Consider the following 16,941-nt stretch of genomic DNA (forward strand, 5'->3'; position numbering starts at 1 on the left):
TCTGATGGGACAAGTTCATTATCGTGAATCGAGAAAAAACTTCCATTGTGTTCACAATATTTGTTTTATACAGAATAAATTTGAACAGATAAGAAAATGGGACCTTCGTACATATAATGATTAACATTACAATTAAGAAAATAATATGTATAGAAATGTATTGTAAAATAATGAATGTTCTTAATCAATAACAAAAAAAAAATATTTGCTTTGCTTCTTATAGAATGTTCTTCGCGTCATTTGTCTCATATGTATTAGAAGGACGCACGTTTCCGCTCTAGTAAAATTAAATTGAAGAAGATTAAATACTTTATTAGGTACTAATCCATATAAAATTCAGACACTGTCAATAGTAGCAGAAACTTACTTTACGAAGGATGTTTGTTCGATATTTTGATGCAATATCTTAATGTACTACCGTCATTTCTACACATCAATCTGTATGTGGAGACAACCACGTATTCATTTCACACTTAAATAAATCAAATCTAGAACGATAACTCTTGCAAAGTGCAAATTTCATACACAGTCATTCTAGTATAGTTTATATTCATATAGTTTTATCTCAAAAGTGGAACAATCGAATGGCAAACTAAGACATCTTATGTTTTCTTTTAATTTTTCTGATTTAATAATAAAAGTTAATTTCGTGTGTTCTTTACATGCCTTAATCACCTTCTGTCTGATTTTTATGAAGACTGATACTTAATATGAGAACGTGACCAATATTAATTAAATTTATATATTATTGGATAGAAAGTAAAATTATTGATATAATACGATACAATTTAAAGCAAAGATGACAAAAACTTGTCAACAGACAAAAAGATATATAAGCCATGGGAAAGAAGGAAACCTACATGTAAACATGAATGAAAGAGTAATCACGGGAACCAAGATTCTATTGGAAATCAAAATAGTGTAATCCAGGGACAAAGACCAGACATGTACAACAAAGAACATAAAAAATAACAAAAATAATAAATACAAAGTAACAAAAGTAAATGAGCAACTCGGACTCCATTAAAAACAGGGAGCATGGACCAGGAGTCCGCGGTAGAAGAAAGAGGAAAGGAAAACTATGACACGTAAAAAAATCCGTTTTAATGGTGCAGATGGATACACCGTAACGATCCACGAGTTCATGATGACGACCATAAAACCTCTGTAGTGATGACTTCAATCTTGTAGCAATGTAACATCCTACTGCTGACGTTTTTGCATCTTTTAGCCGATAACTAATAATTAGTATTTGGAAAACACAAAACCAACATCCTGTTATGCTCAATCTGTTTGTTAATTATTAACATGGGTCCGACACTTGAGAAAATATGAGAAGATATAAAGCAATATAATTACCTGGTAAAGAAATTCGATAAGGTATATACACACTTACAGTATCAACATTTGTTACCGTTCCTTAAGGTTTTTGTAATACCTCAATTCAGGAAAGTTTGCATGTTGAGTGTCAGTCCCTGTAAGAATTAGGCAGTAGGTGCAACATGGAATGACAAATTTCTACTATTTGCACTATCAGAATCATTTTCCATATTATGCTGCACTATTGAGTTACAATTTCATTGAAATGCATTGAAAAAGAACATTTCAAAGGTAAGATAACTCTGTCAAAAACTTCATTTTTCTAACACTATTGAAAAAAATCTGAGCAAATCCAGTGATGCAGAGATCAAATAATGGTCTTTTCAAATAGAGTAAGCATCCTTGAGTGATATATTATTGTCAAATCAGTGGGTTTTTGACATGCATGTTTCTGATTTTTCCCATTTTGCCTGATTCTTACAAATACCTACACTTGAGTACCATTATAGACCCGATATTACAATCAATATTTCTTTTTCTAAAACAGAATGACGAATGCTATGGAAAATAATCTTATTTAAATTCATGAAAATAAGACTTGTCAAAGATTGAAATGCAAACAAGATGGAAAATAATATTCTTCTTATAATTGTGCTAAAATGTCTTCTTTCTAATGATGCTATAGCTGAATACAATCCAGAATGGGTAACGGCACCTATGAAGGGTAAGACAATAAATTAGCGAAGTAAGTGTTATGATTAAATAGTTCTCCATAATTTGGTCGTTTTATTTACTTTTTGGACTGTTAATTATTTTGCAATATAATATCTCATCTTATGAAATGTTATATGAACTAGTGATATGAAACATTCGCCGTTGTAATTAGTTATTGTGTGATAATGACACATAGTTGAAAAAAGCGACGTTGTGATGTTTCTAGCGTTGTTATTCTTGTAGCAACTAGTAATGTTATGGACGGACGATGCTGACGTCAAGTGAATATATTTAACGCATCCTTTGCTTTTTGGAAATTAGAAAAACGCATCGAAAAAGCGTCAATATAATTTTGAAATAACAATAATTATTGAGAAAAGCTGTAAGACGAATAGGCCAAACTATTGTCTGTGTATCGAAAGCACAATAACTCGTGCCAAAAACGCTTGTTGAATAGGTGTACCGTACAAGTTCCGGAAACCCGGTAGAATTGACGTTCTTGGGCACACATGATCATATTTTGAATATTAACGTGTCTAGATTAACTGAAAAATATTTCTCTTTCATTAGTGCGTTTAATGTAATAACAACGATTTTGTATGTCATTTCTTTTTTCAAACGTATTTCTCCTTGCATCAAGGATAAGATCAAAGCCTTACAATTATACAATGTAAGGCCATATGAGTGAAAAAAATATATAATAAGGCTGGTCTGTCGTGCCTTGATATTAGGGTTATTTCTAGATCTTTTTTTTAAATTTTGTCAACGAGAGTTAAATATCTTTTTTCTTCCCTATAATAGAGTCCACGCGAAACCGAAGTAGAATAACAAAAATGAATAAGTAAATAAAGTGAATACTTTGTATCGTGATTCTCTCATTCTAATCTGATTTAGTATATATACGAAAACCAAATAAAAAATCAAAATTTTGAAAGAGTCGTGATCACCTTGTTAATCAATATTTAGTTAATGCCATAGGTTATTGAATATACTTTTAACATGTACTATTAACATTTCGGTGACATTGTAAATATAACATCTGCATCTTTGTTATTCATTATTCGATAGTTTCCTATATATTTTGAATTTGATGCAGTCGATAAGAGGTTACTCCTTGAATACATTCATATCATCGGATGTTACAATAATATTTATATTCTAACAAGTGTGGACACAGACTGGTATTGCCCGAGGGGCAAGTATGGACGCAGACTGGTATTGCCCGAAGAGCAAATCTGAACACACATACGTTTTTTTTCTTGAACGTGTTTGCATTGTCTTGAAAACTTCCCCAGTTATTGATATTATTGATTGAATTATGCACATATTGATAAATATTCGTTAAGATGTGTTACTAAACATCTAAATGGGGAACAAATTCCACTATGGATTGCCATAACACAAGTCATATTCATATTACAATGCGTCTTCCGTGAAGGTGTACTTGCATGGATGTGTTGAACTTGCTATGTCATGTTAAGGATTGGCCATTTCAATTTATATAGGTTAGCTTGATAAAATTCTCCACTCTCAGTTTTTTTTATATTGACAGAAACCTACAGTGTGGTATCTGCCAGTTACATGGATGACCTTTATTTTAAAATGGTAGGGGTCATAATCTCAAAATCAAATAAGAGCATTTCTTTAGTAGCTAGTAAAATCATATCAAAATTTCATAACAATTGATCAAACATAACTATAAAGTCATTGCACGAAAACCAAGTGAATAAGTCATAAACAAAAGAATAAAATGGTTAAATTAAAAATCATATTAAGAGTTGCCAGTACATGCAGTCTGGTGTATGCATTTATAGCAAAAATAAAAAGCTTTAATTCTTAATTTAATGTTGTCTATTTCGGATAATATTCCATAATTTCCTCATTTTTACATCATGATATTTTGTTGAAATGAATGATTTCATCCCCAATGTAAATAGTTTTTGACGGAACCTCTTTGTGACTCCTGTATGGAATCTGCAATATTGTTGCTAGATTATTACTGAATTAAACTCACTTGCAATATGGCGGATGCTGCCGGCGGATAATGACATCCTTACCCTTCCAGAGCACCTAATGTCTCTTCTCTTTTTTTTTGTGACAGTTAATATTTCTAGTGCTATAGTGTAATGTGTGACGTTTTATTTTCCAAATTGTCAGGTTTTATGTGTAATCTATTTGATTTGGTTCGTTACAATGTATTTTTAGATCGTTTTTGTTTCCTGTCTTCACGTTTAGGCCATGTTTAGATATTTTGACGTCTTTAAAACCTCCTATTGTTGACGCTTCGGTGTGTTGATGTCAATATTTGTGATGTCACAAAAATGTTTTAATTCATCAATTGACCTATTTCAGCACACCTTTTCATATGCTTTAAACATATGGAAACATATATAAAGGACGACACAGAAGCATATGTTCTTGTGAATATACTTATACTGTTCTGTATTTACATACGAATTCATATTAAAATATTCAATACGTCGTCGTTATGTGAACACGCTTTCATGAATTAGATCTTTAGTCCTTAACATTTTTTTTCACTAGATACTTGAAAAAAATTGTTGCAAAAATCCATACATTCAAATACTTTTGTATAAAAAATTAATATCAGCATACAATACTACATAAAAAAGAAAAATTTCGGGATCAATGTATTACATTTTTTTTCTGTTTACATAATTCATTATCGTGAGTTCTCTTTCTTATATGTAATGTAAGCAATTTTGGGTTTTATTTGTTTAAAACGACCGATGGGTCCATTTGAATATCAGGTAAGTAAATTCATCGGACAAAAAACTTGTTTACATTGAAAAAAATATCATGGTGTTCAAGACTACGATAAATTTCTGATATCATCACAAACACTTCGTCGACACGTATTTACTCTCCTAAGCTGAGCGACCCATAATATATTTTATTTTTATCAATTTTATATTTCCATCAATACCAAAAATTCATCCATATAAAAAATATAATAAATGTGTGTTTTAAGTAACTTTTATATTTATATAATAATTATTTATTTATTAAGTAAAGCGAAGCATTTCGGTCTTAAAGAATTGCAGGGAATAGTTTGATAATGAAAATCCTATATTTATACCATCAATATTTTCGGGAATAATATTATTTTGGTACTTTATTGCTTAAAGAAATCTAGCTCCTAGTACAATATAGCGAATGCATTGGTCATATCTTGGAGATGTGTACTAAGGAAAAACGAATGCAACATTTGATTTTTATAATAAAAGATTTTAATACAACATAACAATATTACAAATGGTTCTTATCGCATTGCCCCGTCTTAAACGAGTAATTAGTGGAACCAAAATTGTAGCGGAAATAAAAAGAATGCAATCCAGGGACAAAGACCAGACAGGGAAAACAGACACACACAACAAAGAACATAAAGCAACTAAAATCATCCATATAAAGTAACAAAAGCAAATGAGCAACTCGGACTCCACTAAAAACTAAGAGCATGGACCAGGTGTACCGGTAAGGTAAGCGTCCTCTGCTACAAGGATGACGGATAGTCATGTTAAAACAGACATAAAAATAACCAAAATAATATGTAAAAAGAATCAAAAGTAAATGAGCAACTTAACATAAAACGGGGAGCATGAACCAGGTGCACCGGTAGGGTAAGCATCCTCTGCTTTTCTAGAAATACCTTATTTCAGATATTTCGCGCGACAAAGGGCGACTACTCTTTCTCTCCATCTTTTTATTGCCATTGATGGTTTTGCTTTTCCCATGTCTAATCAATCAAAGTAATAAATCTAGTTTTTTTCTTGTTTTTTCTTTTATTTTCGTAGAACATAATGATGTCAGATATGAATATACCTTCTTCGATAGAGAACTGAGTTGGAATGACGCGAGAGTTGTATGCAGTGACAGAAACAGTCATATGCTGTCAATAAAATCACAGAGAACAGCTAACCTAATACAGGATTTTATAGCTTTCTCTTGGATACGACTGCAGTAAGTATAACTACACACCCTTCCAGAGCATATAATAATTCATTGTAATGTCAGTTACCTTGGACAGTTGTTAGATGATTGTTATTAAATCAAAGAAATATTAGCATCATTATTTTTTTTAAAAGAATATTTCTTTGACATAGACACCATACCCATTCTCGTTATATTATAAACAAACAAACAAAACAAAACAAAACACACATACACACACACAAACTTAACACTGTTTCAAACAAGTCTTGTTTCAGATCAAAAGATTATTGGTCAGGTTTGACGGAACCGAAAGAGGGAGAGTATGTTTGGGACGACTGTGACAAAGTTGAAGTAGAAGAATTCCATAACTTTAAAGGGGAAAGCTATAATAAGGAGGAATTGTGTTACATGGTTAAACATTCCGCACCTTATCATTGGGAAAGCAAGAAATGTACGGACAAGAAATATTTTGCATGTGAAAAAGCTATTCCAGGTATGACTTAAGTACCAAATAAAATGCAGACACTACCAATGGTAGAGGTGATTCAGAAAACCCACCAAACCAATGATGCTTTATCAATCATTATCACATTTTATATTTTCACGTTACAAATATAATCCTTTCTGTATACGGCTTGTTTTTTGAACAAAATTATATGTATTTTTAAAGTTAACGAGTATATTTCCTTAAATAAATTATCAAAGTAAATGCCATTTTAAAGTTCTGCGTTTATTTTGTACATTGAAATTTGTCTAAATTGAACCTGTTTTGGACTGTAACCCTGTTCAGATAGAAGGTTTGATAACAGAGGTTTGAAGTGTCTGGTATAGACGTGTTTATGGGTTATTCAGGGTTCGGTTTGGACAGGTTTCACTGTAATTATTAAATCCGTCAAGTTAATCGATGGTTTAGTTTTTTCTTTAATGTATTTTCACACACACACGCACACATATACATATACTTAGTAATTGACGTAAACAAATGAAATGTGTTATCACCGTTTGGAAATTATTACCATCGAATTCCCGACAGTTTATCAACATTTTAATCAACAAGATTATTCAATTCTTTCTATTAAATTTCGTTTTCTTGAAAAAAAAATACCATGCAAACGAACAGTCCTAAGTAAAACTGTTGTAGGGAAAGAGAGGAATACTGGATATGCAGACTAGGTACTGCAATACATTACGGGTGCAATTACAACATCAAAAGTATAAGCACCTTTCAAGCCAATATAACTATAGCAAAAAATGTGATGAACTTATTTGACAAAACTCCAAGACGGAAAAGGAGTCATGGCCATTGCCGCTATACGTCACCTAAAATACATGATGTCTTCATAGATGGTCTTTTTCCTTTCATACAAAAACCTTTTGGACGTCGTCACATTCGAACTAAACTCTATTCTATACCTCTCACTCGACTACACTCCTTTTACAAAACAAGTTTTGACACTCCTGTTTCTGAACCTACCTCATTATACAGACTTGTTGCCATCAGTTTGGATATTGGTTTCCACAGACTCTTTAAACCAGTTTGTGTAAAAGGTCAAGATGAAGAAAAACAATCATTTCTTCCACTACCTTTGTCAAACAAAGGTATAGATGCAATTAATTTGGCTAACATCCTCCATCACATAAACGTTACCAACAAAATTCCCCCATATTTTAAAGACAAATCCTTACCAATTATTTCATATTCCTATACTTCACCCATTGCATCCAAAATTTACAATAATGAAAGGCTGTTGTAGAACCTCGAGATTGAGGGCTTCAAGGCTAAACCACCTGAATGTTCTTGCAAAAATTCTCCATTCATATATGGTCATTCCGGTCACGTAGTTATGGGAGATTTAAGCATCATCGAAAACGAATCTTTGCGGAAGTTTCTTTCTAAAGGTCCCAAGTACCGTGAAGAACGCCCCATAAATTGGAATTATAACTTTAAAGTTCGTAAGGGTGCCGTGGAGGACTACGCAAGAAAATGGATAAAACAAAACAAGACATTGATTCTCTGTGGTTAAAGGCCGCGAGGTCTTCAATTTTGAAACGAATGAATGTTTAAGTAGGTCAATGAGTATCAATGCTACATCAATTTTTAAAGACCCCCTTGTAGTAAAAACATTGTCTACTAGATATGACATATATGTCGTCGTACCAGCATACAAAGCCTAAAACATTGTTTTTGTCTGCAACAGGTATTTCGTTAAATGTTTATTATCAGAGGTAGACGTAGAAAATAATAGCAGTGATAAGACCTACACTGTCACTACTCTCTCCAAAGAAGAGATAGTGGAAAACCATAAATCTGTGCTGTCCTCCTTTGGTCTCTCTACCAAAGACGATGGTGGTGATTCGCCGTCTATGTACTTGATTCCTAAACTCCACAAGAAGAATCCATACAAACAACGTTACATAGATGGATCTGCAAAATGTACCACCAAACCTCTTTCAAAACCTTTAACTTCTATACTCACAGCTGTCAATGAGGGTCTCCAGTCCTACCACAACAATTGTTACTCCTGTAGTGGTATTAATTCAATGTTGATCTTGAAAAATTCGAAAGATCTTCTAAAAAAATTGAGACCCTTAATTCAAGATTATTATCAGAATATAATAGCATTATAACCTATGATTTTTCAACACTGTATATTTATATTTCTCATACTCAAATCCCGACTAAAAAACATTATGTATCGTTATTTCTCCAAAAAGATGGTACACCTAGATACAAATATATAGTTCTTGGTATAGATTCCTCATATTTTGTGAAAAATAATTCTAAATCATCTTCCAAATATACAAAAGAAGATGTTTTCAAACTACTGGAATTTTTGATCGGCAACATATTTGTCCAGTGTGGTGGACGCGTTTTTCAACAGAAGGTCGACATTCCAATGGGAACTAATTGTGCTCCTCTACTTGCTGACCTATTCCTTCACTCTTATGAGGCAAAGATATACTGATCTGATCCAAAAGAAAGAATACCGTTTAGCTAGATCCTTTAATCTCAGTTTCTGCTATATAGATGATGTATTATCGTTAAACATTCCTAGTTTCTGGCATTTGATACATTTGATATCCCCCCAAGAACTTGAAATAAAGGATACTACAGTCATTGTGAAGTCAGCCTCACATCTTGACCTACACTTAGAGATCGATGGTAACGGAAAACTATTGACCAAATTTTACAACAAAGTGATCACTTTTCATTCAGAATTGTCGACTTATCTTTCATCTGTGGTAAAAACCCTGCAGCACCTGCGTTTGGAGTTTTAATAATTATAACAACTCATACGTTATACCAGATCTTGCCGTAACTACGCAGACTTAATGTATCGCTATAGACTTCTTGCAATTAGGCTTCTGGAACAGGGTTATGCTGCTATAAGATTGAAGTCATCACTACAAAAATTTTATGGTCGTCATCATAAACTCGTGGATCATTACGGTGTATCCATCCCCATCATGAAAACTGATGTGTTCAACGTGTCATAGTTTTCCTTTCCTCTTTCGTCTACCCCAGACTTGACTTTTTATGAGCAACTCGGCGGGTGTTTTTAGAAAAGCAGAGGACGCTTACCCTACCGGTGGACCTGGTTCAGGCTCCCAGTTTTTAGTGGAGTCCGAGTTGTTACTTTGTATGTATTATTTTAGTTACTTTATGTTCTTTTTTGTGTTTGCCTGTTTACTATGTCTTGTCTAACATTATTTTGATTTCCGTCGGATCTTTGTTCCCTCGATTACTCTTTGATTCAGGTGAATGTGCCCAGAAGAATATACTCAGCTCGAACCAACTGGCTACGTATCAAAATAAAACTTTAGATGAATGCAAAAATAGCTGTGCAGGAAATGAAAGGTGTTGGGCAGGTGTCGTTACTTATAGTGGGATGTGTATTCTCTTAGAATTCCGGGATGGATCAGAGCCTTTTCTCTCTGAGGTCACCATGTTCAAAAAATTTTGTGAAGAAGGTAAGATGCGAAGAAGTTCTATCGTAAAGCGGGTGCCAAATTTCGCAATTCTCTCTATGAATATATAGGAGTACACTGTACTGATTGTATTTGATTTCATTTTGGCTTTATATTTCGAGTTCATAGATACAGTATACGGGAGTTGACTTTGAAGTATCACGATTTCCGCCTTGTACGTCATATGAAAACAATCGTGCAGAAACACGAAGAAGATCAAAAAACATAGTGTAGTAAGATTACTATGAAAGATTTATTTTTTGTTGGGTTCAAGTTTTCGTGGTTTTCATGTGTTTTGTAATCAACGAAATTTTGCTCCCAATGAAAAGATTTTTTTTTCTATTTCAATTGTATTACCGCAAATTCATGGAGTGCGAAATGTTGCATTTTTCTTTAAAATAGGAAAGCTGGTTTAGTTAAAACTTATCTTATCTTAATTACATCAATATGTTACAAAATGTAAAAGACATATTTGTAAAATCTTCTCCGTTTACAAGTAATCATACTATAAAATTGTAAGCTTACAGTGTACAAAGTACTCATGTACTGAATCAATTTTAAGGGAAAAGGGAATGAAATAAAAGAAAAGAACCGCGTATTCAAACGCATTTAAACACAAGCTTTTTGTTGTAAATTGTTAACATAAAACTGTTTGATCTAAATTCGCCATTCTGATTATGCGTAACGATCAATTTATCTTAGAAATATCACGCAAAAATTCAGGGTTGGATTCAGGTACTTTGAAAAGGGGAGGTGCCAGTGGAGGATGCTAGGACATTTATTGCCATTTTGTCAATTTTACACATGAAAATTACAAATGTGCCAATAAAAAGGGGGTGCCAAGCCCCTTGCCCACTTTAGATATGCCACTGAAAAATAATGTTGAATAGTAGCAGTGCGCAATTTTGCGTTATATTAATGTTCTTTGTCGGTTTATATGTGACACCTAGATGAATGAACACAAAATTCTCTACATCCTTATTTGTGCTTTTCTAGTTTCTAAATATTCTAGTCGGAATTCAACTTAGAACTGTCAGATCGTTCAAACTTTCGCCACAATTGTTGAAATCACTCCTGTACCTCTCGCACAGCTTTTAGCTTCCAGTTGATAAGTTACAGCTAAAGTACTAAAAATTGTCGCATAGACACCTATATAGTTCCTTACAAACAGCAATAACTCCAGACCGCAGACTGATACCATTCCTTGGAAAATTTCATTATCAAAATTACTATGTCACCGTCTAAGCAAATTTCTACTTTTATTTGTCATCTCCTTCCGATGTTACGAGGCGATATCAGTAAGATTATAATAAGATAAATATACAATTTTCGTTCAACCTAGAGTCAGTTTTACGTTTGTTTGATATTGCGTTTTTTGTTTTTTTATTTTGTTTATTTTTTGTTGTTCAGAGCGATATGGTATAAGAATATCTCCTGTGACCAAAAATAATTGAGAGCACCCTTGCAGAGCATAACGATTTAATGCAAAGAAAGGTCCCATTTTTATAATGCTGCTGTTTCTGAAATGCACTAAACAGTGACGGATACATCATGATTTGTTTCGGGGGTTTTGTCACCCTTTTGCTTCTAAATTAGCGTAAAATATGCCAAAAAAATGAGCAAATAATAGACAAGAAACCCTTTCTTTATCGGAATAGTTGTCCCCTTTTTGTAAATATTTATATCAACATCAACGTGAACTTTCGATTGATTTATTGGCATAAATAACATGGAATTAAAGAATAATCAAGGAAACCAAGGTTAAAGAAGTGATAAAAAATGTAATCCTGGGACAAAGACTAGACATAGAAAACAAACATACACAACTAAGAACATAAAGTAACTAAAATAATACATACAAAGTAACAAAAGCAAATGAGCAACTCGGACTCGTCTAAAAACTGGGAGCATGGACCAGGAGCACCAGTATGGTAAGTGTCCTCTGCTTTTATAGAAATGCCCGCCGAGTTGCTTGATATTTCATAAGTAACTGTAAAGGGCACATCAGTGTTTGAATTCGAACCTTAACGGGCATGCGGCGGTGTAAGAGATAGATGCAGTTGCTAACAGGCTTTGCATATCTAAAGGCTCTGGCGACTGCTATATCGATTCTGATCTTCGATCTATATTGATATTAACGTCAGATCAAATGCATTTCAGGGGGTAGACCTAGGGTAAGGGACATAACTTTTGAAATCAGTGATATGTTTGTATCACATTCAGTTTCACCAAAATCTATCAAGCTTTCATTTGAAAAAGAATGAAAAAGTCAAAGTTACTTTGATGCTTACATGAGATTGATGTAAAATGCTGAATACAAACGTTCAAATGATTTGTAAGAGTTATGTCCCTTACCCTAGGTCTACCTCCTTAAGAATTGACTTTTTCATTTTTTGATGTTTCATCGTAGTGTAAAAGTGTTGATCGTAGCATGTTATCAATAATGACACATTGAATTCTTACAGTTACATTTCATTTGTTTCTATTATATTAAAAATAAATATAGAAAATAGGGAAAACATTAAAATAAAAGTAGTCCACTTAATTGAGGGCGTGGCCTATATAAAAGATGTATTTAATCGACCCATGAAACATCACGAATAAAGTCGATTGTCCAATGAGATTAGAGTATTTAATGATGTACACAGTCAATGTAATCATTTATATATATAACAGGATATAAGTTAGCAACAAAAAGGAAAATTACAAAGGATGATTGGGAAAGGGTACATGAAAGTTCCATCGAAAGCTCTAGAGACTGTAAAGTGAAGGGAAATAACTCTTATATGGGATGCGAATTTAGTTAATTTGTTAGGGATATGAGTCTATGAGTCATCAACTTTTATTTCGATGTATACACTTTCTTGTTCTGTCTGTGACCACACTATTTAATATGACATTGGATTAATTGGTGGGATAAAATTGACTCGGTGTCCGTTATATCATAGGGTCTGCCTGGTTTTTATATTGACAGTCTCTTAAATCATTTTCATCGATCCCATTTGGCTATTACTGTACGATTTAACGCAAACAAATGTTTATGTTAGGTTTCAATCATAATTCAAATAATCTTTTTTAACAGTAAAAATGGTGGACGAGAGTGCAATCCCAGACTCTGACGAACATAAAAATCTTGTGCCATATATAAATTGTACGGGATTTACATTACCAGGTATATTATTATTTACAAAACGAATATAGCAACCGATGATATACACATTAGTGATAAAGAAATTTATGGAACCAGGATTCGGACATATTTCAGGGATTAAGACTAGACAAAGAAAATCAAAGACTGAAGTCTTCAAACTCGCTAGTCATCAAATATTCTATGCCACTGATTTGGCTTGCATTCAACATTCGAAATGGTACGAATGCGAAAAATCGGGTGACTTCCGCTAGAATCTTGATTCCCTTGATATGATTAATATTTTGTAATCATGATGACCCGAATGTTCTACAAGTTTCTCTAAATTTTTTTGCGATCTTTGGGTCGCTTATGATATTGACGAGGGAACCAGATTAGGAACCAGATTAAATAACTGGCAATGACTATATATAGATATCGGGCCCTGACAATGTTTATTACCTATATAGTCAATTGCAGCAAGCCCCTGTGTCTGAATCCGAGACTGAGTAATATTACATTAAGTGCAATGCTAACCGATCATTTCATCTTTTAATGTAAACTTCCCGTTCTCATACAAAACAAAAAAAAACAAACAAACAAACAAACAAACAAACAAATACACGTAGAACACATGTACATGATATTTAAGAGGAACATTTTGATCTCGTATGATCTGGTATGAAGCTATAATTGACGCTTTTACGGCACTGATCAGCAGCATAATGTTGTGTAGTAATATAAAATTATAATTATGCAAATCATGTGCGAATGTAAACTACTGAAATTACGAGTGCAAGAAGTCACTAAGAATATTAGCGACTTAAGGGGGTAGATCTAGGGTAAGGGACACAACTCTTAGAAATCATTGGAACGTTTGTATTCTCCATTTTACATCAATCTCATGTAAGCATCAAAGTAAGTTTGACTTATTTCATTCTGTTTCGAATGGAAGCTTGATAGGCTTCGGTGAAATTTAATATGATACAAACATCACTGATTTCAAGAGTTATGTTCCTTACCCTAGGTCTGCCTCCTTAAAAACACAGAAAAATTGCATGAAATAACCAAAATAACAAGCACATAGAAGCAAAAAACAATGGACCAGGTGCAACGGTAGGGTCAGCATCCTTTGCTTTTCTAAAAACCACCGCCGAGTTGCTCATAAAATTTCACGTCCGGGTTAGATAAAAGGGAAAAACTATGACACGGTGAATAAATCGGTTATAATGGTGCAGATGGATACACACAATAATTATTCATGAAAACGTAACTATGATTAATCGAGTCATCGGTTGTCTAATGGATGATGGCACCCGACATTACAAACCGACTTTGAAAATTGATAATCGATTAATGGGAAATGGTAAAGTATAAGACATAGATACTAGAATTACAAATATTCATGTCAAAAAGTCTGACACCGTACTGAAAAAAGTAAAGTAAGCAATATTGATATCCCTATATACCCTTGATACTCCGTTTGAACACGTGCACCTTTTGACATCCAACTGATTTAGATCAAAGCGTAAATAAAAGGAACACAATGATAAATTTTGTGAAAGTTCCATTAAAATCTTTTTAGTGGTATTGAAGGTGTAACGAATAAGAGACTGTTACGCCCTTGTCCCCATATTGAAAAAGGACAAAATCCATTTTTAGATTCATTATGTCAAATCTCCAAATTGATTTAGATTAAAATATTAACCTGGATGTGAACATTTGGTATATGTATAAGGAATTTGTGCAAGTTTCATTTAATTCCATTCATTGTGATGGGTACGGACGGAAAGAAGGACGGACATCCTATGACTGTATACCCCACTGTGCAATTATTGTTGTAAAAACTAAGGCAAGTCGTTGTAGAATTTATTCCTCATTGATTGATATCAATGAAATATTTAATAACATGTTAATAATTTTTTATCAGCATATGTATAAATGATTTATTGATATCAATAAATAGATCAATTAGCAACATATTGATAACTAATTTATTAATATCAGTAAATTGAACGAATTAGTGATATGTTGATAAATATTAATTAATATGTAATGAAATTTTTTTCTGGATTATGCGTGCCGGGCAATAAAAGCATTAAGCAATTACAAACAATTTTTGGCAACGATTAAACCACCTATTATAGAAGAGAAATAGTAACCATGGGGACCACAACTCCAGCGGAAATCAAAAGAATGCAATATCCGGAGACAAAGACTAGACATGGAAAACAGGCAAACACAATAAAGACAATAAAGTAACGAAAATAAAACATATAAAGTAACAATAGTAAATGAATAACTCGGACTCCACTAAAAACTGGGAGCATGGACCAGATGCACCGGTAGGGTAAGCATCCTCTGCTTTTCTGTCTAGAAACACCCACCAAGTTGCTCATACAAAGTCAAGTCTGGGGTAGACGAAAGAGGAAAGGAGACCTATGACACGTTGAACAAATCAGTTTTCATGGTGGGGATGGATACACCGTAGAACCCTCTTTATCAACACGTTAATAATTGATCTATTTAGTAATAGTAATAAATGCTTTAATAACATGTAAATGAATATTTATTAACGTGTTGATAAACTGCACAATTTATTGCTATCAATAATTGATTATTAATATGTTGATAGATGATTTACTGATATCAATAAATAGGTAATAAATTCCACAACGGTTTGCCATGAATAACAGTTGGAATTTGAAGTTTGGTTAAGCTTGCCGAAGTTAGATCTCTCTTTAATTACATGTTTATGGCGACGAAAGAAAGTTAGAGAGAAATGTCGTTTAATTGTTTTTTGTCAATGGATATAACTCGTGATTTTTGTTCTTTATTGTTTTAGAGGCTCCCTCAATACTTCCTTTTGTAACTGAAACAACTCCAGTGTCGGAAATAACACCATCGCCATGTTTTTGGTATGAAACCTATAACATTACACATATTGTAAATGAAACGGAATATGTTACAGTAAATATGACCAGTACACAAAACGTAACGCAGACTGTGAATTGGACAGATACAGTCCAGGTCATTCAAACGCTCTATTTCACACATAGTTTGTCTGTCGCAGAAACGTTTACACATACTCTAACATCGTCAGTAACGGAAAGTATAAGTACACATGTTTTACATGTGTCTACCCATGTGGTGACAAGTGTATATAACACAACAGACATTTATAACGTCACTCAGACGATAAACGTTACCGAAACGGTGAACTCGACTTCAATAATTTATCATTCATCATGTACTGAAAGTTGTGTCTCCGGTAACAAAAGCTATTCGTCTCCAGATGATCCTTTATTTTTAGAGGCAGTATCAAGCATGAAAAAGGAACTTACTGTTGATAAGAAAAAAACAAATGCTCATAAACGGAAATTAACGAGTGCTCCCGATACTAGACGATCGTCCCAGGTAATTGGTATGACGGGAGTGTTATTCATATGTACAATTTTAGCAGTTGTATTACTTGCAGATATTCCCACAGTGCTCAAGGATTGTGGGTGTTGTTTCAGACGATGCCGATCTACATAGAATAATGACGAAATTAAAACTTCTACAGCCAGTTGGTTGTTTTTACAAAGATGATGTTGAGGCGTTGGAGTTCACTTTTTATTTTTGCAAACATTACACCATGTGCTATGTTTATCTTGAAATTTTTTTTCATTATCATTCTAAACGTTTTTGTTCCGTTTCTATATGATAGTTAACGGTGCGAGATTTTATTCGAATTCAAAGGAGTGATCATCATTATGATATAGTTTCGATCTGTGCGGTTATCATTGCTGGACTCATTATGTATTGTCACTCAGTGATATAATTAGTTGACTAAATCTTCAATAAAATTATGGAGT

General features: G+C 33.2%; 2 protein-coding genes across 2 annotated transcripts; both read left to right on the top strand.

The window, feature by feature from the left end:
- The first annotated feature begins 1,878 nt into the window (after positions 1-1,878).
- Positions 1,879-6,492, top strand: LOC148602304 (hepatic lectin-like). The gene is made up of 3 exons (XM_088553267.1): positions 1,879-2,044; positions 5,850-6,015; positions 6,264-6,492. The coding sequence occupies exons 1-3, from the start codon at positions 1,945-1,947 to the stop codon at positions 6,490-6,492; spliced, it is 495 nt and encodes a 164-aa protein (XP_088409393.1). The 5' UTR covers positions 1,879-1,944.
- A 3,266-nt stretch (positions 6,493-9,758) lies between these two features.
- LOC148602305 (uncharacterized) lies at positions 9,759-16,934 on the top strand. Its single transcript, XM_088552859.1, has 3 exons — positions 9,759-9,960; positions 13,040-13,129; positions 15,930-16,934. Exons 1-3 carry the CDS (start codon positions 9,879-9,881, stop codon positions 16,619-16,621), a joined length of 864 nt encoding a protein of 287 aa, XP_088408985.1. The 5' UTR covers positions 9,759-9,878; the 3' UTR covers positions 16,622-16,934.
- Positions 16,935-16,941: the final 7 nt, after the last annotated feature.

The sequence above is a fragment of the Perna viridis genome, chromosome 11 (assembly GCF_037379345.1).
Source record: "Perna viridis isolate PV_CMFRI_1.1 ecotype Kerala chromosome 11, ASM3737934v1, whole genome shotgun sequence".
Lineage (NCBI taxonomy): Eukaryota > Metazoa > Mollusca > Bivalvia > Mytilida > Mytilidae > Perna > Perna viridis.

Excerpts from the sequence above, each read along its gene's own strand:
- LOC148602304 (XM_088553267.1), top strand. The coding sequence starts at position 1,945 with ATGGAAAATAATATTCTTCTTATAATTGTGCTAAAATGTCTTCTTTCT. Across the intron at positions 2,045-5,849 it reads GGTAACGGCACCTATGAAGG|AACATAATGATGTCAGATAT; the intron begins GTAAGACAATAA and ends TTATTTTCGTAG. Across the intron at positions 6,016-6,263 it reads TTCTCTTGGATACGACTGCA|ATCAAAAGATTATTGGTCAG; the intron begins GTAAGTATAACT and ends GTCTTGTTTCAG.
- LOC148602305 (XM_088552859.1), top strand. The coding sequence starts at position 9,879 with ATGTGTATTCTCTTAGAATTCCGGGATGGATCAGAGCCTTTTCTCTCT. Across the intron at positions 9,961-13,039 it reads CAAAAAATTTTGTGAAGAAG|TAAAAATGGTGGACGAGAGT; the intron begins GTAAGATGCGAA and ends CTTTTTTAACAG. Across the intron at positions 13,130-15,929 it reads TACGGGATTTACATTACCAG|AGGCTCCCTCAATACTTCCT; the intron begins GTATATTATTAT and ends TTATTGTTTTAG.